Below are 15817 nucleotides of genomic sequence, written 5' to 3' on the forward strand. Positions count from 1 at the left end.
CTTTGGATAAATCTATCAATCTCTGATTTAAAATTTACAATTAATCAGCAACTATTGCTGTTTGAAGTCCAAACTTCTACCATATCCTTTCTGTGTAGAAGTGTCAGTCATTTACAGCACAGAAGGAGGGCATTTTGGCCCATTGAGTCCATGTTGGTTCTGCACAGAGATATCCAGTCAGTCCCACTCCTCACCCGATCCCTGTAGTCCTGCAAGTTCATTTCCTTCAAGTGGCCATTGCTACGACCAGGTGAGAAAAAGGTCTCTGGTTCCCTTTCAGCCTTCACCTGGTCTTACTAAACAGTGTTATAATTTTTTAAACACACTGTTTTTTAGCTCCCCCTTGGTGAATCCTTGTTCATCGCTTTCCAATTGTAAGGCAAAAAATGAGCACAAACAGACTTAGTTTATTTATTTATTTTTTATTTAGAGATACAGCACTGAAACAGGCCCTTCGGCCCACCGAGTCTGTGCCGACCAACAACCACCCATTTATACTAATCCTACATTAATCCCCATGTTCCCTACCACATTCCCCACCATTCTCCTACCTACACTAGGGGCAATTTACAATGGCCAATTTACCTATCAACCTGCAAGTCTTTGGCTGTAGGAGGAAACCGGAGCACCTAGTGGAAACGCACGCACAGGGAGAACTTGCAAACTCTGCACAGGCAGTACCCAGAACTGAACCCGGGTCGCTGGAGCTGTGAGGCTGCGGTGCTAACCACTGCGCCACTGTAAAGAAGGTGAAATTTCATTAAACTTAAACTCTGATTTGGTTGACGCCTACAGATACACAACGCGCCCATGCTAGCACGTAAACGCGATACATACATGGCAGAAAAGAGAAGAAATAAAGTGGAAAGGTTTGAGGCAACATCTGAAGCGTTTTTGTTACGGGTCTTCGAGCTCACTATATAGTCCTTGATTGTGGGTAGATCTTGCTTTTCATTGGGGCCCAGTATTCTTCTTAAACATTGTTCACTGCCAGAGACTTATCTCTCTTGGGGTTCATGTGTCTTCAATCAGTTTTTGGAGTTCCGTGAGAAAGAGAAAGGAGCAGACAGGAAGAGAGGAGGTCTGCTTCAGTCCAGAAGCATTCAGCTTTCTGCCAGTTCAAACGCTGTTTCTCCAATTTAAAACTCTTCAGTTCAAACTCTGCAACAGCCAGTTAGTCATGTGACTAACTGGTCTGACCACATCTGTTTGCAGATTGAATTGGAAGAGGGAGTAACTTCTTTGTCTACCAGCACTGTCCATTAATATGCAAAAATATCTTTCCAGCCAGGGGCATGGCAACCCCTTGTAACAGGCCTTCTCTTCTTCCCAGCAACAATTTGAAATTTAATGTCCATGTGGCGAAATTAATGTGCCTTATTCTTCGCAGGTGGGGACCTACATGACACCATCTAATTTCCATTTGAATCACTGTCTCCACTTTCACCACTCTTGTGGGCAGCGAGTTCAAGGTTATTAGCATCCACTGTGTCAAAAAATTCTTCCTCTCATTCCTGCTGCATCTCTTGCCCAAACCTTCAATCTGTTTGCCCTAGTCCTTGCACCACTAGTTAATGAGAACAGGTTTTCCTGATTAACATATCTAAGCCTGCATAATCTTGTACACTTCTATTAAATCTCCCCTCTATCTCCTTTGTTCTAACGAGAACAACCCCAGCTTTTCCAACCTAACCTGGTAACTAAAATCCCCCATCCCTGGAACCATTCTGATAAATCTTCTCTGCACCTTCTCAAGGACCCTCACATCCTTCCTAAAGTGTGGTGACCAGAACTGGACGCAATACTCCATTTGGGGCCTACCAGAGCTTTATGAAGGTTCAACATAACCTCCCTGTTTTTGTACTCAATGCCTCTATTTACAAAGCCCAAGATCCCATATGCTTTACTCACCACTCTCTCAATATATCCTGCCACCTTCAAAGAGCAATGCACATGCACCCCAGGACCCTCTATTTGTGCACACTCTTTATAACTGTGCCATTAAAGTATATATTGCCTATCCCTATTACTTCTGTCAAAATGCAACACCTCACACTCATCAGTATTAAATTTCATCTGCCACCTCTCTGCCCATTCTACTAGCCTATGTCCTATTACAGGTGGTTCATATCATCCTCATTGCTTGCCACACCTCCAAGTTTGGGGTCATCAGCAAATTTGAGATTCTACTCAGTATTCAAGATCCAAGTTATTTATACATCACAAAAAAAGCTGCGGTCCCAACAGTTACCATTGGGGAACACCACAGTCTACCAACCCCCAATCTGAAAAACAACTATTTACTACAACCCGCTGTTTTCTGTCCTTAAGCCAATTTTTTAAAATCCAATTTGACACTGACCCTCTTATTCGATGAGCCTCAAATTTTGTTAACCAGCCTTTTATGTCATACCTTATCAATTTCATTGCTGATGGTCTAGCTTCAATTTTTAGACTATGCCCCTGTCCTAGATTCCCTCTTGTTACGACTGACGCGGGTGGAGTGCACTATCTTTTTGCGTTCCACTTCTTCACAGGTCACATGTATTTAAATGTCTACCTGGTTACTGGTACAGCCAATCATACACTTTTTTTTAAATCCCAGAATATAAGACACCAACCAGGTTCCTTTAATGAACAACAAAATCAGTTTATTACAAAATAAGATTTAACCAGTAATGAAGCAAAGCATTAATACAGATTGAAATATGAAAGTTCCCTTTTGAAATTGCCCAATTACTTACACAGACACACACAGAGGAAAAAATACAGAAATTTTCTCTGCTGAGGTTAGTTACCAAAAAAACTACTTTGGTCAAATACTTGTTAATTCTTGATGAGGAAATGATATGAAGGAAGTCAGTTGTCCTTTTTTTGGTCTGACCTCCAGGTACACGGAGTCGTTTCAGAAGCAGTCCATTCTGGAGATGTCGAGAATTATTCCAGTAGGCTTTCTAGGAAAAATGTGGCATCAGGGTTTTCTGCCAGTGCGCATGTGAATTGCAGAATTTTTCCAGCTTCTCAGGAGCTATGCCGCACCAGGGATTTTAGCTCTCTCACACTGGTTCTTTGTAGGATTTCTTCAAAAAGAGGCAGAAAAGGTGTTGGGCTGGGCGGTTTTTTTTTTCTTGGCAGGCAAACACCAACTGTCTTCAAACAGTTCACACCCTAACTAAACTGAAAACAATGTCCAAATCCCAAACAGAGAGTCGACCTCCTGACCTCCATAAACCTTGACATGTGGCTTCTCTGTAACCATTTTTCCCCAGGTCACGAAGGGTTCCGTTGTTTACTGAGCCCAAATCACAGGTGGTTTTCGAACATCATCTCAAGTGTCCTTTCGGTGAATTTGGTAAGAAAAACACATCCACGGAATCTTTTCAGTTTTAACACAAGTCCTCAAAGAAAAAGTATTAAAAAAGGAAGCACTTTCGTAACACTAACCAGCAGAAATAGTTTCTATCTACCCTATCTGTTCCCCTTAATATCTTTAACTTGGATCAAATCGCCCCTTAACCTTCTAAATTCTAGGGACTAACAACCTAGTTTGTGTAATTTCTCCTGCAATTTAACCTTGGGAGTCCAGGTATCATTATGGTAAACCTGTGTTGTACTCCCTCCAAAGAATAATATGTCTTCCTAAAGGGTGGTGTCCAGAATTGAACAGTACTGCAGATGCGGTTTTTGTACAAGAGATTGAACAGTGTTACGACCAAGGGGGGGAGCAGTGCACTGTTTCAGCCTTATCACTTAAAGATTGTCCATATTTCAGGAAAATAATGTTATCGCAGATGCTTGTCGACGCAAATTTAACTTTATTGAGTTATATGAGTGAAGATGGTACAAAGCAAAATTGTGTTAACCACAAGTAGAGTGAATGGGGGGCACGAGTACGAGAATGTGTTTAAATGTTTAATTTTTTTTTTTACATTGTAATGAAACACATTCAAAAATGGCTTTCATTTCACTAAGGGCAGAGATGCTATGAGGATATTTTTTGTACTAAAACTTAGGATTCTATGTTTTTTAAAAACTGAAAAGGATTTCAGTGGACATTGAGACACCTGCAAATAGCTGAACTTTATGGATGTTTTGAAAGGAAATTCAACAAAAGCTGGACTGCTGAACAAAGACTGGAATGCAGGTAATTTCAAAGAAACCAGCAGGGAGCTGCCCTCAGACAAGAAAGAATGTATGACTGTGCATGTGACCTGTTTCAGGTTGGTTTTGGTTTCAGTTTGGAACTTTAAAAGAAAGTCAATGAGTTTGGACAAAAAGCAGGCATCTGAAATTGGATTTTGACCTGCCTGGAGATCAGAAGATGATCCAGAAAAAGTATTACCTCTCTGTAAAGGAATCCTGCATCTCGAGAAGAAACCCTGTATTTAAAATGTGGCAGATTCCTACTGCATCCCGTCTCTGAAGAATGCCTGCATCAAGCTGTCCTGCCGCCTGTTTTAAGAAATCGTGAAATTTGAAAGAACTTCTACTGCCAAAATGCTGCGGCAAGACCCAAGAATACCTGTTGCTACACCACTGATGGAAGACCTTATGTGAAGCCTTCTACTGTTGAGGTTCTTCGAACACCTACCTATCACAGACTGTTCATCAACCTCGCCTGGTAAGACTTCGAGGGGCATCCAACTATTCGACTTTGGGACACCTCACCAAAGCGAAGAATTTCCTTCCAGATCATGAAAGACTACGTTTATTATTCCTTTCATTCCTATGAAACAGCTGCAAACCAAATCCCTTTTCCCCCTGGTTAACCGTTTTTTGGATGTATGTGCGTGTGCATGAGGGAAAATAAAGAGCTTTAATATCTCACTTTGTATATAGATTTACTTCATTATTGGTTAATTGGTTTTATAATAAAGTTAATTTTTGTTGATTGAAGAAAACTGGTCTAATATATATAAAATATAAACTGGTCAGTGTGCTTTATTTGGGGGAACAAATGGAGTATCTAATTGGGAAAATTTACTGATATGCTGTGACCCATGGAGAAGTGGGACTGAATTAACAGTGCACTCCTCCAGCCTTGGTCGTAACATTAACAGCAAATGGGTCAATACAACAAACACACATTCACTATTGCTTAAATATGTCAAGAAAAGGACCTCAGCGCCTACTAGTGAAATACAAAAGTGCTCCTGGTAGCAATGGTGCAGCAGGTTGGAGTATCAGCAAACTGCACTAGAACGGTGGGACATGGTTTTCTGACTTGAGTCACCAGATTCCAAATTGGTTTCATTACCACTATGAAGCATCAAGCTAAAGCAAAGTACTTCAACTGGGGGAAATTAAAGGGAACAGAGCAAGATTTTTTAAAAAGAATGTTACACAATATCAATTGCCAGTTCAGGAAGATGTAGACAGGCTGCTGAAATGGGCAGACATGTAGCAGATGTAATTTAATAGAGAGGTGTGAAGAGGCAATGTAAATTAAATAGTACAACTTTAAAGTGGGTGCAGGAACAAAGAGGGTGTACCTCTCTGACCAAGCTTTTGGCCATCTGCCACAATATCACATTATGTGACTTGGTGTCTGATTTTGCTTTATAATGCTCCTATGAAGCATCTTAGGATGTTTTATTACATTAGATGTGTTATATGAATTCAAGTTGTTGTACGCACACCAATCCTTGAAGCTGCAGAACACATTGAGATGATGGTTAAAAAAAGGAAATTAGATACTTGGCTTTACAAACAAAGGCATAAGAGTACAAAAGCAAGGAAGTTATGCTAAACCTTTATAAAACACTGGTTAAAGCCCAGTTGGAGTAGATGTTCCAGAAACAGCACTTTCAGAAGGATTTCCAGGCCTTAGGGAGGGTGCAGAGGACATGTACTAGAACAGTAGCAGGGATATGGGACTTCAGTTACATGGAGAAACTAGAGGAGCTGGGATTGTTCTTGCAGGTTAAGGATTTTGATAGAGCAAATAAGGAGAAACCGTTTCCAGGAGTAGAAGGGCCAGTAAGCAAATGACACACAAATCTAAGGTAATTGACAAAAGAACCAGATGAGGAAAATATTTTTAATACAGTGAGTTGTTCAGATCTGAAAAGCACTACCTGAAACTGTGGTGGAAACAGATTCAGTAGTAACTTTCAAAACAGAATTGCTAAATATGTGAAGGGGAAACATTTGCAGGGCTATGGGGGGAAAAGGTAAGGGGAATAGAACCAACTGGAGAGCTCTTTGGCAAAATATTCTTCTGTGCTGTATCATTCTATGATCCTGTGTCTTTGGACATTATTAATGCATTCTGTAAAGACAGGCAATACCAGCTTGTGAAGACACTCCTTTACAGATACATTTTCTGGAGCACCAACTGATCCATTATAGTAACATCAATTTGGATAAAGATTTCGCTTCCAATATGATTTTTTTTAATTGTCACATTTCAAATATATTTAGGAAGCACACATGTGCTGTCTAGTGGCAGAAAACTAATATTGCAACTGGCCAAAAATCTAATACACGCAGCACCTGTTTATTCTACTAAAGCTAACCAATTCAGAAGCTAAAGCACATACTACACTTAACGTTAGATTTGACAGCCTCAGAACATTCAGTGGATGCAAATTAGACTTTCACAAAGTAGCTGGTATGCCTGGCAGGCCTAAAGAAAAAATAATTAACACAAAAACACACTAGTGTAATATTTCCATCTTTCATATAGTTCCAATATCAGATGTCTAATACTTCAACAGTATAGTAGTGCTAACCAGAACATATGGACTCTACCAAAAAGAAAGCAAGAAGATACAGAAATGTGGCACAAACATGTGGTAAACCAAATATTGTCATACAGCATCAGGTAGTTTCTTTCTATTAAAAAGGATACTTTTAGGGCAGCATTGTAGAATGATAGCATGGTCCTTTCATTAAATAGATAAAAAGGGACAAATACCCAGCATCTAAAAAGAGACTAAAATGAATTCAATCTGGAGCATCAAATATGACTACCTGCTGGTTTTTAATCATGTTTGACAGTGCTGCACATTTCTTTGCCTGGTTTGAGAGGTTTTAAACTTTCACATTGCTTCACTGAAAGCAGTAAGCAGTGAGCATGCTGGGAGGCAAGGCTATGTAAAGAGCAATCAAGTTTCTGCACCCAATCTTCCAAATCCCTAAATGGCCAACTCAATTAAGAGCGGTTAACCTAATTTATTTATTTTTCTTAAAACCTTGTCATGGGGTAAGTCATGTGGTCCCACCAACTTTGGGACTGCATTTGAATCAAGTCCAGAGCAATGGGCTGAAAGTTGTCCACCTTTGTTAGCTACAATGGTCCTAAGTGACACAGGTTTGAAATGCTCCAACCACAGAGCTTTCCAACAATTGTCACAAACACAATTCCATAAATTTGGTGTAGAAAGTAGGTAACTTTCTAGTCTGATGTTAAGGCAATAGAGTGAACTTTAACCTCAATTATCCTACCACCCCTGGGAATTCTTGATGTTATGACAAAATTAGAAAGTTCTCATTACCAGGCCTAGTACCCTTCCTTCTGTTGAGCAAAAATATTAATAGAACCTCATGGCTTTGAGAAGATACCTAAAGTACTTTTATCCAATATACTTCAGAATTGTGGAGCCTTATCCTGCAGTACACCTTTAATTGTTGCTTAATCTAGTTGTTTAAAAAAAAAAGGAAAAAAGCACATTGCTATTTAACATCTACCTAGAAATAATTTCACCTCCTATAAAGCCTCAATTTCTACTTCCCAATACTGAAGATTATGCATGCACTTGAGTGAAGTCAGCCAAGGAGGGGTGACTTTGAAGCACAATCATCCCTTTGGAGTGTACTTAGCCAGCCCTTATCCTTGGACATGGTCAAATTTTCAATATACTCCCATTCACTTCTTTAGATCAGCAGTTTTGTAAATATAGGTGATCAAAAACTCGACTTGATCTTTGTAACTGGAATGCCAAACAATTAATTAGTCTCTTTTGTCCTTAAATAAAGCACAGTCTCCAGATTATGTTTTTAAATTTAAAAGGAGCTGAATAAAAAAAGACAAATTTGGTAGGTTTTCACTCTGCCACCCAGATTATAGAAACTGCCTGATTTTCCCTTCCACTGATTGGCATTGCTAGTCTTATAACCAAGCAGTTGAAAATCTACCACATTAAATACCAAATCAATAAGCCTCACCTTCCACAACAGCATACTTCACACATTTTCCTGGAGTGGCATTCAGCAATTCCATTAACTGCTTGTTGATCTGAAATTTTGGGACTTCCTAATTTAAAAAAAAAGAAACAAGTGAACTGATAGCAACAGGAGTAGGCCATTCTATCCCTTGAGCCTGTTCAGCTACTCATTTAGATCATGGTTGATCTGTACCTCAACTCCATTTAGCTGCCTTTGCTCCATATCCCTTGATACCCTGATCTAACAAAAATCTACAGACCTCAATCAATTTCTATCGACCCAACATCCATAGCCTTTCGAGCAAGTTCCAGATTTCCACAACACTGGAAAAATTGTTCCTGACTTCACTCCTAATTGACCATGCTCTAATTTTGAGATTGTGCCCTCTTATGCTGATCCTCTCCACGAGAAGAGGCCATTGTAATTTGATATCACATTTGTCAAATCCTGTTGATTAAAGACTTTGTTATCCCAAGCAGAGGAGGGACAATGGAAGGGGCAAGGCAGAGGAGTTGGGCAAAGAGGCACAGAAAAATAGAACATTGTGGAATCAAATCACGGGGGGTGGGGGGGGTCACACATGGACAATCCTAAATGGCTGTCCACTCCTGCCCTGTTGCTGCATATACACGGTGAGGTGTGCAAGAATAGACCCCAATAAATGTCACCGTCACGGGGGCCCATTATCTTGCCTCGTCAGGACCTACCTTCTAACACCATCAACCACATATTCTTATTCCATTGTTCAGCTCAGTAGGACTGCAGTTGCTTGGATGGGTAACAGTGGAATCAATCATAACAGGAGAATTTCCAGCAGTAGGTTCTCTGCCCTTTGCGTTACTTCTAGAGTCCCCTAAGAATCTATCCTTAGCCCCCATCTCGTCTCATCTATATGCTGTTCCTTGGTGACATCATACAAACACATGGGGTCTGGCATTCAGACCCTGATAACTCACAATTTCCTCAAATTAACCATTGGGAAGATTGAAGCTACTGTTCTGGGTCAGTCACACATTTTGTACCCTTGCCAACGCTTCCATCACCCTCCCCAGCCACTGTCTCAGACTGAACCAGACGGTTCTGTTGACCCCCAGCTGAGCTTCTGAGGTTCAACAAAAAACGAGAAGATTTCATTTAAAACAAGCTGTTGTACTAAATCCTTCTGAGACACCCCCATATGCACATACTGTGATGAATCCAGCTAGAAATGAATGATGCCTCAAATGTTTATGAGAGAAGAAAGGAGAAAGAATAAAATATATTGCATTTGTCTAGCACGTTCTAGGCTTCAGCATGTCGCAAAGCACTTCACAGCTAATTAAGTATTTTTGAAGTGTAGTCACCATTGTAATGTAGGGTAAAGTGGCAGCTAATTTGTCCACAGCAAAGTTCCACAAACACCAATGAAATACATGATTACATAATCTGTTTAAGTACCATTAGGCAAGGGATATATATTGGCCAGGGCACCAAGAGATATCACCTGCTCTGCTCCAAATAGCATCTTTAACATCACCTTAGTTTAGCATCTCATTTGAAAGAATTTGTGTTAACAAATACAGATCCAATTTCAACTCTGGTCAGGAATTTGAAATGCAACAATCGGGATAAAGAAAAAATCATTTTGAGGGAACCCCTACAAAAAACTTACAGCTTTTGGGTACCAGATATCAAGTGTATTTCGGCATTCACTGAAACACTTCTCAATTGTGGCATATTGCTCCACTAACAAATTGAATTTTACCCTCAACTATTCTAATCTGATTGAGCAACTGAACAAGCTACTGCTATTTCTGGCAGAGTATTCCATGGACAGTGGCACAAGCAAAATACTCTACCTCACTGGGAAGAAATTATTCCGGCAAGTGTTATCTCGCATACATTGCTTTTGTGATTTTTGTTAAGTCTTGGAAGTTAACGAAATTACTTGAATATATCAGCCCATCATAAGTATACCGCAGACAGTCCTGCCCTCCTAACTGAAGTTAAAAGGAGAGCCACAGCAGTTTGCGTTTGCGGGGAGGAACCAGCCAGAAAAGAATGGCTCTTACCTTCAGCACTTTCACTGTTGCTCTTTGCTTTCTATACAGGTAGTAAAACAACCCAGAAAATGCAAAGCTCGACCCCAAGCAGATCAGCTCTCCAGTTGACACTGGAATCCTGTCCATCTTGTAGTTAGATTCAGTCAATTTCTTTAACTTCCAAGACTTAAAAAAAACACAAAAAGGCAATGTTATGAGAGATCCAACACAAACTGCTTAATCTGTCATTTTCTTGTGTATACCTTGCAAACGTGAAATAAGTAGTAATCAGGTCATCCAAAAAGAGATTTTATTTTGTTCTTGGAATGGCCCGGTTGCATTCATTGCCCATCTTCAGTTATTCTGAGCAGGTATTAGTAGTGGTAAGTCGACTTGAATGACCTGTCCTGTGGGGCTGGGACAATAATGGGAGGAAACAGTGCTCCAGCACCAATGCTGCAGTGGTGATATATGTCTCAATCAGGATGATATGCAACTTGTGTGGGATGGTGTTCCCACAGCATTGCTGCTTGTACTTTCAGTGGTAGAGGGCCAGAAGAAGGAGTTGCTGTCAAAGTAACCTTTGGTGAATTGCTGTAATGTGTCCTATAGATTGCACATACACTAGCCAGTGGTGGAGGGGGTTGTCATTGAGTCCAGTGGCATAGCAGTATATCAAGCAAACTGTTCTATTCTGGATGGTGTTGAGCTTCACAGTGCATATTCGATGACAACAACTTGCATTTGTGTAACAGCTTTAATATGGTAAAACCTTCCCAAGATGCTTCACAGGAGCACATACCAAACAAAATTTGATACTGAGCCATATAACGAGATTGGGACAGGTGACCAAAAGCTTGGTCAAAGAGATTGGTTTTGAACACCATCTTAAAAGATGAAAGGGGCTGGGAGGTGGAGAGGTAATTTCAGAGCTTAAGACCCAGGCAGCAGAAGGCTGGTGAAGCGATTAAAATCAGGGAAGTGCAAGAGGCCAGAACTGGAGGACCGCTGAGATCTTGGGAGAATTGTAGGACTGGAAGAGGTTACAGAGATAGGGAGGGACAAGGCCTTGGAGGGATTTGAAAACAAGGATGAGAATCTTAAAACTGAGCTGTTACTGGAATTGGAGCCAAAGTAGGTCATCGAGCACTGGGCTGATGAAGATGGTACAAGTTGGGATTCAGGCAGCAGACCTTTGGATGAGCTCAAGTTATAGAGGAAAAAAGGAAGTAGGTCAGTCAGGAGAGCCATTAGAATAGTTGAGTTTAGAGGTAACAAAAAGTATGGATGAGTTCCAGCTAATGAACTGAGATGGGGCAGAGATGGGTGATATTAGAGAGGGAACGAGCAGTCTTGGGCACGGAGAGGATATGGAACCGGAACCTCAGCTCAGGGTCAAATAGGACACCAAATCTGGTTCAGCCTCAGACAGAGGTCAGGGAGAAAAATGGAATCGGAGGCTGGGGGATGGGGCTTGTGGTGGGGACTGAAGAGAATGGATTCAGGCTTGATATTTAGTTGGAGGGAATTTCTGCTTATCCAATAATGGATGTCGGACAAGTAATGTGACAGATCAGAGAGACAGTGGAGGGGGGTCATGAGAGGTGACGTTGAGACAGAGCTGTGTGTCATCAGTGTATACGTGGAACCTGATGTTGCAGACGGGCAGCACACAGATGACAAATAGAGGGGTCTGAGGATAGATTCTTGTGGCGTCAAGGCAACTGTACAGGAGTGGAAAGAGAAGCAATTGCAGCTGATTCTCTGGCTATAACTGGACAGATAGGTTTGGCACTATAAGAGAGCAGTCCCACCCAGCCGGAGAATGGAGGAGAGGCTTTGGAGGAGGATGGTGTGGTCAACCATGTCAAAGGCTGCAGACAGCTCAAGAAAGATGATGAGGGATAGTTTACCATAGTGACATAGCCCATCAAGCCTGCTCCGCTGTTCAATACGATCATGGCTGATATCCACTTCAACGCCCTTTTCCCACACTATCCCCATATCCCTTTATGTCATTAGTATTTAGAAATGTCAATCTCTACTTCAAACATATTCAATGACTGAGCATCCACAGCCCTCTGTGGTAGAGAATTCCAAAGATTCACAACCCTCTGAGTAAAGAAATCTTTCCTCATCTCTGTCCTAAGTGGCTTCCCCCTTATTTTCAAATTGTGTCCCCTGGTTCTAGACTCGCCAACCAGGGGGAACATCTGACCTGCATCTACCCTGTCTATCCATCCCTTTAAGTATTTTGTAGGTTTCAATGAGATCACCTCTCATTCTTCAAAACTCTGGAGATTACGGGCCCAGTTTCCCCAATCTCTCTTCATAGGACAGTCCCGCCATCCAGAGAACAAGTCTGGTGAACCTTCTTTGCACTCCTTCTATGGCAATAATATCCTTCCTAAGGTAAGGGGACCAAAAACTGCACACAGTACTCCAGGTGGAATCTAACCAAGGTTTGATACTATTGAAGCAAGACTTTGCTACTCCTGTACTCAAATCTTCTTGCAATAAAGGCTAACATACCATTAGCCTTCTTAATTGCTTGCTTCACCCACATATTAGCTTTCAGTGATTTATTGACAAGGACACCCAGGTCCCTTTGTACATCTACACTTTCTAATCTCTTACTATTTAAGAAATACTCTGCACATCTATTCCTCCTACCAAAATGGATAACCTCACATTTTTCCAGATTATATTCCATCTGCCACGTTCTTGCCCACTCACCAAGTCTGTTCAAATCCCCTTGAAGCCACTTTGCATCTCCCTCACAACACACATTCCCACCTAGTTTTGCGTCATCTGCAAACTTGGAAATATTACATTTGGTCCCCACATCCAAATCATTGATATATATTGTGAACAGTTAGGGCACAGCCCGCCAACACGAGAATGACCTGTTTATTCCAACTCTCTGTTTCCTGCCTATTAACCAATCCTTAGTCCATGCCAGTATATTACCTTCTAGCCCACGTGCTTTAATTTTGCTAACCAACCTCCTGTGGGGAATTTTTCAAAGGCCTTCTGAAAATCCAAATATACTACATCCACTGACTCCCCTTTATCAATTCTGTTAGTAACATTCTCAAAAAACTCTTAAGTTTGTCAAATATGATCTCCCATTCATAAATCCATATTGACTATGCCCAATCAGATCATTATTATCCAAGTGTCCATTTATCACATCCTTTAGAACAGATTCTAACATTTTCCCTACTACTGATGTAAGGCTAACAGGTCTGTAGTTCCCTGTTTTCTATCTCCCTCCCTTCAGAAATAGTGGGGTGACATTTGCTACCTTCCAATCTGCAGGAACCATTCCAAAATTCTATAGAATTCTCTATTCCCTATTCTATAGAATTTTGGAAGATGATCATCAATGCATCCACTATTGCCATAGCTACCCCTTTCAACACTCTGGGATATAGAATATCAGGTCCTGGGGACTTATCAACCTTCAGCCCCATTAATTTCTGCAATACAACCTTCTTACTAATAATAATTTCCTTCAATTTCTCATTCTCCCTAATCTCTTGGATCTCTAATTCTGGGAGATTTCTTGTATCTTCCTCAGTGAAGACAGGCACAAAGTCATCATTTAGCTTCTTTTCCATTTCTCTATTCCCTATTATAAATTCTCCTGACACTGCCTCTAATGGACCCACATTTGTCTTAGCCAAACATTTCCTTTTTACGTACCTATAGAAGCTTTTACAGTCAGTTTTTATGTTTTTTTGTTAGTTTACATTCATATTCTATTCTCACTTTCTTGGTCCTCCTTTGCTGTATTCTAAAATCCCCCCAATCCTCAGGTTTACTACTATTTCTGGTAACTTTATAGGCCTTTTCTTTTAATCTTATACAATCCTTAACTTCCTTTGTTATCCATGGTTGACTGCCTTTACTTTTGGAGTTTCTGTGCCTTGAAGGAATGCATAGTTGCTGTAAACTATGTAATAATTCTTTGAAGACTATCCATTGTCTATGTACTGTCACACCTTTTAAATGTATTTTTCCAATCCACCTCAGCCAATATGCCCCTCATACCTTCATAATTTCCTTTGTTCAAATTTAACATGCTGGCTTCAGATTGAACAACCTCACTTTCAAACATAATGTAAAATGTTATCATATTATGGTCACTCATCCCTACAGGTTCTTTTACAAGATGAATTAGCCCTTTCTCATTACATAATACTAGATCTAAAATAGCCTGTTCTCTAGTCGGTTCCTCAACATACTGATCTAAAGAACCATCCCGAGCACACTCCAAAAACTCGTCCTCCACAGCGCTAGTGCTCATTAGGTTTACCCAGTCTATGTGCAGATTGAAATCACCCACAATTACTTTATTACCCATGCTACATGCTTCTCTAATCTCCTGATTAATACCATGCCCCACACTACCACTACTGTTTGGTGGCCTACAAACAACTCCTACCAATGTTTGCTGCTTCTTGCTGTTTCTTAGCTCCACCCAAACAGATTCCACATGTTCTTCTGATCAGAGATCCTCCCTTACTAATGTATTGATCCCAACCCTTATTTCCTTTTGTCCTGTCCTTCCTAAATGTCAAATATCCTTCAACATTCAGTTCCCAGTTTTGGGTCACCTTGTAGCCAAATTTCCATAATGGCAATTAGATCCATACCCATTTACCTCTATTTGGGCCTTTAAATCATCTACCTTGTTGCAAATGCTGTATGCATTCAGGTAGAGTGCCCTTAACCTTGTCTTCTTGACATTATTCTGTATTCTAAACCTAGTTGATTCTTGCCTTTGTTTCGCCTGCCTTCTAATGTCGCTTGTTCCTTCCAATTTGAGTTCCCCTTCAGGTTCCTATCCCCGACAAGCTAGTTGAAACCCTCCCCAACAGCACTAGCAAATCTCCCTGCAAGAATATTAGTTCCGGTGCTGTTAAGGAGCAGTCCGTCCATCTTGTATAAGTCCCACCTGCCCCAGAACTGGTCCCAAATCTGATGCCCTCCCTCCTACACCTATTCTCCAGCCACATGTTCAATCAATCAATCCTCCAGTCACATATGATATCATGAGTCCAGTAAGGCATATACCTGACTTGAGCATTAAAAATAGTGGAGAAGCTTTGAGGGATCAGCAGGCGAGTCACTCTCCAAAGTGAACCCAGTCTTCATCCTGCTCTTAAAAAGAAAGACACTTACATTTAAATAGTGCCTTTCATAAACTCAGGACATTCCAAAAGTGCCTTACAGCACTTGCTGATTTGGCTGGTCCAGTTCAGCTTCTAGCCAATGGTGATCATCACTGACTGTGATATTGAAAGTTGGAGCAGGTTGCTGCATTCTCTCGTGTCAAAGCTGGAGATTACCTGACAGTTATGTGATGTGATTTGTTACCTGTCATTTGTCAGGCCAAGCCCAGATGATGATCAGGTCCTGCTGTAGGCTTACATGGACTACTTTATTATCAGAGGAGCTGAGAATGGAGCTGAATATGGTAGAATTTTCAGTAAACAACCCATTCCCAACTTTGGTAGGTCATTGATGAAACAGTTAAAAATGGCTGGCCAAAGATGCTGCTCAGTACTTAAGATGACCCAAGACTGTGACGATTGGTTGCAGATAGCCACAATCATCTA

General features: G+C 40.8%; 1 protein-coding gene across 9 annotated transcripts in view; it reads right to left on the bottom strand.

Moving 5' to 3' along the window:
• The window catches only part of mul2 (mitochondrial E3 ubiquitin protein ligase 2), a 28374-nt gene that overhangs the window by 4723 nt on the left and 7834 nt on the right, over nt 1–15817 (bottom strand). For 6 of the 9 annotated variants that reach the window (XM_068042410.1, XM_068042413.1, XM_068042407.1 and 3 more), the window contains 2 exons: nt 10221–10376; nt 8170–8257 (listed from right to left, as the gene is read on the bottom strand). In XM_068042410.1, the coding sequence (XP_067898511.1) occupies nt 8170–8257; nt 10221–10337 (205 nt within the window). In that variant the 5' untranslated portion in view covers nt 10338–10376. Of the gene's footprint in view, nt 1–8169; nt 8258–10220; nt 10377–15272; nt 15360–15817 lie in introns of all 9 variants that reach the window. The other 3 variants (XM_068042415.1, XM_068042414.1, XM_068042408.1) reach the window with 2 other exon arrangements.

Source organism: Heterodontus francisci, chromosome 11 (genome assembly GCF_036365525.1).
Source record: "Heterodontus francisci isolate sHetFra1 chromosome 11, sHetFra1.hap1, whole genome shotgun sequence".
Classification (NCBI taxonomy): domain Eukaryota; kingdom Metazoa; phylum Chordata; class Chondrichthyes; order Heterodontiformes; family Heterodontidae; genus Heterodontus; species Heterodontus francisci.